This window comes from Coccinella septempunctata, chromosome 3, assembly GCF_907165205.1.
Source record: "Coccinella septempunctata chromosome 3, icCocSept1.1, whole genome shotgun sequence".
NCBI lineage: Eukaryota > Metazoa > Arthropoda > Insecta > Coleoptera > Coccinellidae > Coccinella > Coccinella septempunctata.
The window spans coordinates 34,487,841-34,498,974 of record NC_058191.1 but is presented as its reverse complement, the minus strand read 5'-3'; the positions used below and the strand labels follow the sequence as shown (position 1 = coordinate 34,498,974).

Below are 11,134 nucleotides of genomic sequence, written 5' to 3'. Positions count from 1 at the left end.
AATTCATTTCATTCGGAGAAACCGTTTGTGAGATAGAACCAAAAATCACATTTTCTTTTGGTTTTTCAACAGCCTGTATCTTTTTAAACCGAGGCGATTCGGAAAAAATGGTAAGAAAAAAAGTTTTTCTTTTTACCTCAAGAATCTACTGTTAAAATATCCGTACGAGTCAAAGACTCATAAACTTATAACTCATACATAAACTAATGCCTTCTTTCGATAATATAATACTATAGACATAAATTCAACAAAATGAAACACCAATTATTGCAAAAATCATTTATTTTGTAATACGTCATCAAAAAATAGAAAACAATACAACAATACACTGTCAGGAAGTGTGAAAAACTCATAGCAACTTGTATTTGAGTAAGAAGAAATTCAAGTTCTTTCAAAACAAACAATAGATATGTTAGACTTCTTTATATTTTCGGAATACGAACAAAGTATCGAGTCATCCAAAATTGTAAAATGATCAGTGATAGCTGGAAGCGTATCCACCTCCTCCAACTGATTTGGATACACTGATGGATTTGGAAAATCCAAGAGATCCACCTGCACTGGCTCCTGAAGCAGCATTAGTCAGGAATTTGTTCACAGCTCCAAGAGTAGAAACGGGAATCTGAAAGAAATCAATTTGTTATGAGATGAATAGGATGTTGAATATCGACGAGAGAGAAAAAATTATTGTTACTATAAGGAAAAAAAGTTGGTCTTTAGCAACCTGCATGGATGGTGCCATGCAATATCATTTGAGGAATTGAATAAATGAATCGTACAGTTTACACAGATACCGAAAAAATCATGAAATTCATTGTACAAGGTGATTTCTCGAACACTTAAGAACTATCCAAATTTATGTGATAAGGTCCTACAAATCAACTGATATTTGATTGCAGTTTTCTGGAACCTAATAGAAGGTATGCTCATTTCAAATTTCGGGTAATTTGGTGATTCCGTTCACTAGATAGAGTGGTTTTAATTTCCATTCAAATTTGAAGAACACCCTGTAAATCAGAATCTAGAACTCCTAGATACTACATATGGTGGTTTTCCGTGATCCTCATATTAAAATGTTTCTCATCTTACTAATTAAAATTAATATTTAACCACGAATCAGTTGAAACAAACACTTACATTTATAATATCACTGAAAAACTGTGGATTTGCAGTCTTCGATACACTGGCAGTGTAAGTTGCTCCACCTGAAGCACCACCTTCTCCGATGGTGGCATAGTCACCCCCATAACCCCCTGAATAACCTCCAGAATATCCACCACTGTAACCACCAGCATAACCTCCACCAAATGAGCTGAAAAAAATTTCATATCAGGTCTGAATTTTTAAGTATCAGAAATGCGACATAGCAATACATTCTGACGTCAGTCAGGTTGCGATCAAAACAACTAAGCTCCGTGTCAGAAAAAGATAGAGGAACGCTCTGGCGGAAGCTTCGGAGGATGGGTCATTCTAGATTCTAGCTAGAAAGTTCCTTAGGAACTTTAACATTTTAACATTTAAAAAGAATGTGGATCTTAGTAAGAATATGCTACAGCTCTGCGTTGTACAACGCAATCTACACACAACAAATTGGTAGTGTTGGAACTTTTTCAATGTTACACTCTGGGTGCAAAACTATATTGAAAAACACAAGCTCTCAGGCTTATAATACTTACAAATGTTTCCTCAAGAAGGGACGCTTGCGGTATTTGGTTTTGTAGAAAACAGGTACAGTTTCAACTGTTTGTCTGGAATGAGAAAAAGGAATACTTAACATTGTCCAATCATCAGATAGTAACTTTCATCTTATTTAAAAATATTTATGAAATAAAATGTGGACCAGAGAAATATTGATGAATTTTCTGAGGAACGGCTCTTTGAAACAAAGTTATAGCAGTGCTTTATAAACGGAAGCATAAGCTGGATTTCGATGACACACATATAAAAAGATCTAGCCAAATATTTCTTTGAGTATGAGTTTTCGCCAGAGAATGCCAAAACGGTCTATATTTATTTTGAGGGGTTTATTATTAAGTATTCGATAATCCTTCCGAGAACAAGGAAGAACTCTTACTTACAGAAATATCCGACTGGACAGTTTTATCCAGGCCACCCGGTACTTATATGTCGTCGAATGTAATGCAAAAATATAACGGACTTTGAAATTACTTTTTCGCTAAATATTTTCATAAAACTCAATTTTCTTCCCCAACGCTTAAAAATCTTACTCACACAACAGGTGGTGGTGGAGGTGGTTGGTGCTGCACTTGAACCTCTTTTTCTATGATCGTAGGTGCGGCAGGTACCCAAACTTCCTTCTCCACCACTGTGGGTACTCTAACGACTTTTTCCTCATACGATGGAACCTTTATTATTTTTTTCTCGTAGTTCGGAATCACAGTTTTCTGGATAACAGTTGTGACTGGCTTCACCTCTGGAGGTGGATGCGGTTGATGTACTGCTACTGTTTCATGAACAACTCCCACTTCAACAGGCTTCTGGATTACTTGGACGTGTTTGGTGACTGGAGCAGCGTAGTGCGATTTGTACTCGGCTAAAATCAGTGCGATTTTATCACTTAGATTGAAAATGGGTGATTATAGTACACTGTTGTCGTTTTTATCAGAATATTTTTATTTATCATTGAGTGGCATGAAATGCTAGTGGTAAAAAAACATTTTTACCAAAGAGAGTCAAGAAAGAGTGATGCAAGATCACGTTAACACTAACTCGATAAAATCCTGATATTATATTTACCTGAAATTCCCCCAGAAGCAACAATTTCCTTCTCTTTCACAACTTCGACTGTTTTTCCTCCATATGATGCTCCCGCATAAGAACTTCCAAAACTACCTCCTTTAGAAATGCCTCCTTCTAAACTAGCTCCAGCTGAAACTCCACCCCCAGCTGTTGCACCTGCATAAAGGCCACCACTGCTTTCCTCACTGGCTGATCCTTCGATTCCTTCGAAAGGACAAAGGGATAAGATTGATACAAGTTTCTTCTCTCAAACTGTTATTTTAACATATGCAGTCAAATTGAACATGGAAGGTTATTTTTCTGAAGTTAAGCAGGACTCACCAGCTGCGGCTTGAGCACCCCATGGGGTTCCTGCACCTGCATGGAGTTTACCATCACTGCCTATTCCAGCTTTGGCGCTGAAACCGAGGAAACTTACACCAACTCCGCCTTCTCCGAAAGTGATGGGCTGAAATTTTCAAAATTATATTTTTTTTAATGTGAAATTTGCAATAATATTATATGAAGAGCATTTTTCATTACATTACAATGAGCTTTACTAGGAAACCATCAACACATGTCGAGATTTATCACTAGAAAGGTTGCTTTTTCAGATTATCTATCACGTTTAAATCTACTATGATTTTTCTGCTTGACACAACCTAAGTCGAAAGTTCAAAAATGGAAAAATCAAAAATTTGATTTTCTGGTAAACGGTGTTAGATATACGAAAGTTTGGTGAGCAAATGTAGGTTTTCGAACACGCTGAATCTATTGCCAGCAATTTCGAAAGCCTATCTCCTTTCATTTAGATTTTCATCGTGGAAATGGCATTTTTCAAAAATTGCAATATTCAATCTGCGATATCTCCCGTTATATTCGTCTGATCCAATTAGTATTTCCGGTTTTATAATCAGCATTGCCAAGGCTTCCACCCAAATACAGAAACTCGATTTCAAAAATCTCGATTTTTTTGGGTTAAAAATGAGCAAGGGGTCAGACCCCCCTAAAATGACCTATTTTCTACTCTGTCTGAAAATTAGGATATTCTAATACTGTCTTAGGATATGGAGTGCATAGAATTTGTTTTGAAGATTTTAGAAAATCAAGTTGATGATTCAATAGAGAATTGAGCTCCAGAGAGCTGTTCGAAGTCAACTCGAAAATGAAAAGTGGAAAAACAAAAAAAATTATTTTCTCCTAAACAGGGCCAGATATTTGAAAGTTTGGTATGAAAATATAGTTTTTCGAACACGCTGAATCTATTGTGAGAAATTTCGAAAGCCTTCCTCCCATCGTTGAGGTTTTCATCTAGGAAATGGCATTTTTCGAAAATTGCGAATTTCACTTGAAAATTCGTCAAAACCGAACAGTGGCACCGAAATGAATGAAGTTCTCAGATTTATCACAAGAAGAGTTGCTCCTACTCGCAAGTTGACCTTCGAGAATTTAAATAGTAATTTTTATTGTCGGACAAACCAGTGGCGTATCATTTTTTTATTTGAAAATATTCAGACTCGCTGTAGTACGGACGCCACTGGTAGAATAGAAAATAAATGATATTATACAAAAAGTACTCCTTGACGCTCAAAAGCTATGTCTCAAATTTCATAAAAATATTTCAAGAAGTGTGAAAGTTAATAAATTAATTAATAAAAAAAATTTTTTTTCTATAATTTCAACACCCCGTATCTCGGAGAGGAAACATTTCTCGACATATGTTTATATGACAAACTAGGGCTTATTTTTGATATAGAATACGTGGTTAAAATTTCTTGGTTACGATCTGGACCACCCTGTATTGAATGAAATTCATTTGATCTATGCTATTTGTTAATTGAAGTTTAATTCAGTTATTTCAACTGGAAATTGCAGTATCTACCTTTATCAAAATGTCATTGTTGGAAATAAAGATCGAAAATGATAATCGCAAAAAAACTCATGTAATAAAGAGGAGGATATACGATTATTACAGAAGGTAAAACCAATTTCAATTCAAGAATTGACGCAGATCAATTCCAAAGGAATACTTTTTAACGTAAGAACGTGGCTGGACTAGTTGGGGAATTTGTGATACAGATATAAAATAATTGGTGGCTATATAAAGGATGTGCTTTAGGATTCACTAACTACCAATTTTTCTCCATGAACGATTATAAAAAGTATTTAGGAACTGGTTATCGAAGGCCTTATTTAATGATCCTCTGATAGATTCGAGCAATTCGAAGAACATGTAGGTAGGTACGGGTATTAATCTGCTGCCGATAGGAGATCGAATAACAATTATAATAGCAAGAGCAGAAGCAAATTTCAAATCCGTAAAATAAGGAAATTTATTTCTCTCATATAACTCCCATAATATTATGATACAATAATAATATTGAGTAAGCTGCAGCAAAATCAATCACTGATACCAAACGTTTTCGAGATCATCTATGAAAATTGATTTGGAAATCTAGATGAAAGATAACTTTCCAGGAAAGATAATGTCCTGCCAAACTAGGGTTACCTAACTGAAGATTCCACTAAATAATATGAAAAGGGCATTCCTTAATCATAGATATACAAGGTAAGTCTTTGACCAATACCAACAAATATTTCAACAGTAGATTCTCGAGGTCGAAAGAAACACTTTTTTCCTATGCCATTCTTTCCGATTCGGCCCTGATAAAAAGATATAGCGATTTTAAGTTAACATAATGAGCTATGCCACCCCTGGAAAAACAAAATTACTTTCAAAATACCTAGCTGAAACTGTGACACTACACATCTGTGGATCTTTGAAACGGAGTTGTATTCAGCCAAAGTACCTAACCAATTTTTCAAATTTCACAGATACTGCTTTTTGATTTTAGAATATCGAATTACTTTTCAGGTGCCTTAGATTCGAGTGACTTGGGACGATTGTTGAATTTAACTTGTCATATTTTCAAAACGGTGACGTATTTTTATCTGAAGAAAAAGTTCGAATATGCTTAATGACTCCGACTATTGATTATATACCATGCTTCAGAATTCGGATATAAATTTTGAAAAAAATAAAATTTCCTTGTCCAAGTCACTCACCGATTTGGGAGGCTTGGGACACAAGTTAAAATCTATTAATTTCTCAACTGTCAAATGAAATTGGTGACTTGGGACGGTGTATGGTTCTGAAAAATAAGAATTTGATATTATATCGTTGAAATTCGGTAAGGAAATTAAATGATAAACCCCTATTACAGCAAAAGTAAATATATTGCAACTCAAATGTAAAAAAACTAAACAAAACAAGGGAACTTTGATTTCTTTCTTTATTTGGTGATTTCTTCGTGGAAATAACGTAAATAATAATATACTGCGAAAAATCGGCAGATTTCCTGCTGCCAATGCGCCGCTTGTATCTATTCTGCATTATTCCAAGTCACCCTATGAAACAACAAAATAAATTAATGATGTGTTGCCGTTTGATTTGTAACTAACCTTGTTTCATGACATATCTAATATACCAATATCCCACGTATCGAGAAAAAAAAATAACACAAAGTGAAACACATTCACTGGGCACTAGAAAGTATAAGGGACATAAAAAAAACGCGATTTTACTCTCCTGAATTCGCTAATCTTTCCTGTCAATTAAAACGCTATGGTCAGGGCAAACTCAACAGGAATTAATTGTTAAACTATCAGAAAAGACGCTACACAATCTTATAAGTTTGTCCCTGGACTCATAAATGGTAAGAAACAAAGAAATCCGCATGGGGTGTAATTGTACCAAGTTACAGGACTGTCCCAAGTCACAGGACTGTCCCAAGTCACTCGAATCTACCGATGCCATCTTAGGACGATGTATCTATGCAGGGGCTGTTGAATCTTTTTCTATGAAAAACCCACCCTATTTATTGATTCACTTGTCAAATTTTTTCGCGACTATTCATTTACACCTTGTGTTTGATAAATCTAATACAGAATTGATTGAGTATTCAGAAAATATGAAGAAAAAATTTCTCTGTTGCGCAAGAAAAATGATGCCTTCTCGGGAAAACCAAATGCATGAATGAAAGAAAAATTGTCAGAAATTGTCTCCATTCAGAATTCAATTCTGAAAAACGATATAATATATTTTATGCGGCCATGCTAGAACATTTTTCCGATAGCATATTCGGATAACCCGTGAAAAACACTATTCTGCTCACTTTTTGACTCATGGAAAATTTGTGAACAGTTTGGACGATTCTTTCAATCATCAAGACACATTCTACAAAAATTATTCTCGAAGAAAGGATCTAATTACTCAACTACGAATTACGTCTCAAATCAAAAGTAATCGTTTACACCCTGTTTACGGTAGTTTTACATATATTTCGAGCAATTTCATTCAATACAACCCTGCGGTCTCTTAGGAAATTTGAAATCGAAATTCGGGAAATTTATGATGTTGGATAATTTGATATCCCTGTCGATATTTAGAAAAATCTCCCACAGTTTGGTCGATTTTTTATTCGATACCTTCCAACTAAATCCAAAACCCTTCCAAAGTCGATGTTTTCTGATACCGTACTTCACATAACGACCTGTAGGAGGAGCTTTTGTTAAGAACAACTGTGATGGAATCCGCCAAATTTTTATCTTTAAAGAACCAGCTATCCGAATTGTTCATCGTCACGACCAAATTATATTTCTGGAAATCCCACAAGAATATTTGTATTAAGCATGATGTTGGTACGTACATAATCGAAATAAGATTCTTCACCTTTGGCGCTGACGCGAACGAAGGAAACTGTTGAATAATTCATTAGGTCTTATTCACAACGACGCAATTCTCTGTAGAATAATTTGTGTAACCTTAAACATATAAAAAATTTACGTTTTTTATATTTTTATGTTAAGCACCTTCAACGGAAACAAAGGAGATCAAGGAGAGTAGAATCTTATTCAACAGTTTGTTTCTTCCTTTTGGCTTATTATTTTTCGAAATCCTTTAGGAAAAAAACATAACACCTCCAGCTAAATTTCATACAAAACAATAACAAAAACTTCTTGATGAAATTTGGCACAAATTTGAATACCATCCAACAATACTCCTGAAATTCTTAAACCTCGTTTATTCCACAGAATTTCTATAATTCAAACGTAAATTTGAATCAATATTTAATGAAATTGTGCAAACGGCCATTGAAGTTGTTTTTTCGAAGAAAATATAGGTACTTACACTTTCTCCTGCATGTGCCATGCAGCAAACTGCAAGCAGAAGCGTTGGTATTCGCAACATTTTTTTCCTGCAACAACAGAAAATTTATTCGAATAAAACCGCCGATAATAAAATATTTCATTTCAGAATACAAATTTAAAGAAATACAACGAAATTTTTCAAAAAATCCAAATCAAAATATAAAACTAAATGCGATAATAAATACATAAACCGTCTTGACCATATAACAAAGAAATCAGTCAATCATTCCTTTAAAGTTTCAATCTGTGTGTGTAGGAGTAAGAGTTGATCAATTCCAATTCATTTTAAATATATCTACCTAATGAAATGCACACTAAAAATATGATTATCAAAGTGCAATATCAAAAACGAACAAAGATATGTTATAATCATCTGAGGTACTACATAAAAGTACCTGGAGTACCTATACCTAAGTATAACGTATAAGTATAAGTAAGGCGATAGGATTTGAATCCAGTAAATAGGGTGTCCACCTCAAAGCATTGTAAAAAAAATAAAGAGAAATGCTTCTTACCGAAAAAAGTAGGCGTTAATGGACAATAAGGCAGTGTATTTGTTTGTAGGAAATTATCAACAAAGTTTTCAGCTGTCACACTTGTTTCTCATTTATTGCTACAGGGCACAGTTCTGATTCGGAAAAAAGAACCATATAAATATATATTGTTAATTAATGGAAATTTTCTCAAGTCCAACTTCGGGTCCACTTTTTTAGTATTGTTTTTGAGTGGTCGTTCACTTTCAAACATTATCAGTTTCCTCTTCAGATACTTCCTTCGATTGTAAAACATTTCGTGAATAATTTGGAATGACCGGTTTCTTGAGGAAAAATCCTTGAAATATGCAGATGAATTCACGTCATAAGTCATTATTTTCTGAATATTTTCTTCCTGAATAACTGTCCACTGATTCGAACAGAAAAGCAGTTAAATTCTTTTAGTGTGACTGAAATTGTCTATTGTTTTCTATATTATTTTGAATTTTGACTACAAGCCTGACACGTAATTGATAATTTTTAGCACTTATGCCATTTATATAGGGGTTTCCATACTTTTTCTGGGAACAGGTAAATTATCTGTAGAAATTACTCTTCACGATCTAACACAAAAAAAACAATTGGGGCACCAAAAGATGATTTATAACAACATTATGTATACAACATTGTTTTCTTCGAAGTTTTATTAGAGATTCCTTTCATTCTATTATTTGCTACTAACGAGTATGTTTTTGTAACACAAATTGAACATAGAGGCATTTTATCATAAAGATGCACTCTCATTTTCAATTATGACTAAGTAAGTATGATATTTTAATGTGGCCAAGATTGCATCTGCGAGAGGTATTTTCAATTGAAGGTCTCAATGAAAGGATAGGTATCCCAGAAATGTTCAATATTATATGTTATTAACCATACCAGGAAATGAAATATTTTATGTTTAGTGGGAATAAGAGAAATAATTTTTTTCAATAAACTTTTCACCTTTGCTTTTCAAATACCTAACTAATCATAAAAAGTTACACGTTTTTGATTCAGATTGTGAGTAATAAGCAATATCAGTGAGGCATTTGAAAATGTTAGTAATAATTTATTACCGATGAGAAATTTAAATTTTGAGAAAACTTCCAAAGTACCTGGAACAAGCTCATAAAATATGATTCGTCGGAAACTTAATATCTCATTTTCTGGTTGTTATTGTTTCGGTAAATGATTCTGAATTTACCTAAACAATGAAAATTTTTTTGTAACTTTATAAATTTGTAGACTGTTTCTTGAAGTATAATTGCTTGAACATTATCATTCACTAAAACTATTATCTTGATTTAGCGTTAGTTCTTTGAGTATTCACCTATTATACGCTTAGTCTGTCACGAAAAAAAAAACTAACATTTTTTCCATTATTGAAAGTATTATACTTATTCTTCATATAATTTCGCGTTTTTTTTTGAAGAATATTTCATATAAAACACTGAGTCAAAACAAAACAGAAATGGACGACAACAGAAACAGAGTCCTCCGCAATACGAAAATTTTCGTGTTTTATTCAGAAATGTACAACTCACCCTGAATTGATATATTTCTGAAAAACTGCAAGTGCACTTCACCAAACCTCAAGAACTACTGGTGGCTGTGTTCGGGCATCTATATCTTAAAAACATTTCAGGTGGGAATACCTGAACATCAATTAAATGGTGAAGGACATGAATTGGTAAATAGGTATATGTTTTGTTGTGATGGTATGGAAATATTGAGTATCCAATAAGAAATTATTGATACGTGAAGAAATGGGCATCCAAATGTCTTCTTTCCAACTGCGATATCGGTAATATCTGTTTGATATGGTTGTAATAGTTTATTTCCGATGAGCAATAAAATTTTCCAAAATCTTTCGACTTCAAGAAACCTTTGACAATGTCGTTTTTTTCAAATTTGATACCTCATTAGCACGTTGTTCATTATACCTTGATATGAAATTCGTGAGGTCGTTTTTTATATCGTATTTACATACGAATTATTACCTGGTCAATGTGAATAAACTATTCAGGGAAGAAATATTGCAAAATATGTTGAGGGGGCATATATAGTAATAAAAAATATAGTAGTAAAAAATTGTTTCTACAAGCGGAAGAAAGCCACTTCTTACATAGTTCTGTAAATTTGATGAAAAATAGAATCCTATGGGATCACTCGCTCGTCGTGTTCAAATGAGTTTGATATCACTACCCCTCAAGCCGCAACCCCTAACAGCTCTCATTTTTGAATAGGGAAAAGGGGTCGAGCAGCACCTTGTTGGAAAGGCAATTCAATTTCCTGCATGATTGTATTTTTTTTTAATCGCTTTATTATTATACAGGGTGAGTCAGTATTCCATCAATTACTTTCACACGCCGAATTTGGATCTTTGAGATGGAAAAAACGCTCGGACGGGTCAAAAAATGAATTCGATATCACTACCCCTCTAGCCACTACCCTAACAGCAATTATTTCAATTTAAACGAAAGTGCACGATTTACGACCTATTATCTCTATTCAAAAATAATTGCTCTAAGTGGTAGCGGCTAGAGGGGTAGTGATATGAAACTCATTTGAACATCCTTATTTGTCCTCCTTTCAACAAAATTTGACCTGTCTGGGCGTTTTTTCGTTATTCCATTCCAATGCTCAAAATTCGGGGCGGAAAGTTATGG

General features: G+C 33.9%; 1 protein-coding gene across 1 annotated transcript; it reads right to left on the bottom strand.

The window, feature by feature from the left end:
- Nucleotides 1-264: 264 nt before the first annotated feature.
- Nucleotides 265-10,126, bottom strand: LOC123309248. The gene is made up of 8 exons (XM_044892248.1): nt 10,010-10,126; nt 7,931-7,997; nt 3,082-3,208; nt 2,758-2,964; nt 2,233-2,554; nt 1,677-1,748; nt 1,138-1,312; nt 265-622 (listed from the first exon to the last, which is right to left on the bottom strand). The coding sequence occupies exons 2-8, from the start codon at nt 7,988-7,990 to the stop codon at nt 476-478; spliced, it is 1,110 nt and encodes a 369-aa protein (XP_044748183.1). The 5' UTR covers nt 7,991-7,997; nt 10,010-10,126; the 3' UTR covers nt 265-475.
- Between the last annotated feature and the right edge of the window lie 1,008 nt (nt 10,127-11,134).

Excerpts from the sequence above, each read along its gene's own strand:
- LOC123309248 (XM_044892248.1), bottom strand. The coding sequence starts at position 7,990 with ATGTTGCGAATACCAACGCTTCTGCTTGCAGTTTGCTGCATGGCACAT. Across the intron at positions 2,555-2,757 it reads TGCTTCTGGGGGAATTTCAG|CCGAGTACAAATCGCACTAC; the intron begins GTAAATATAATA and ends CACTGATTTTAG. Across the intron at positions 623-1,137 it reads TTTTCAGTGATATTATAAAT|ATTCCCGTTTCTACTCTTGG; the intron begins GTAAGTGTTTGT and ends GATTTCTTTCAG.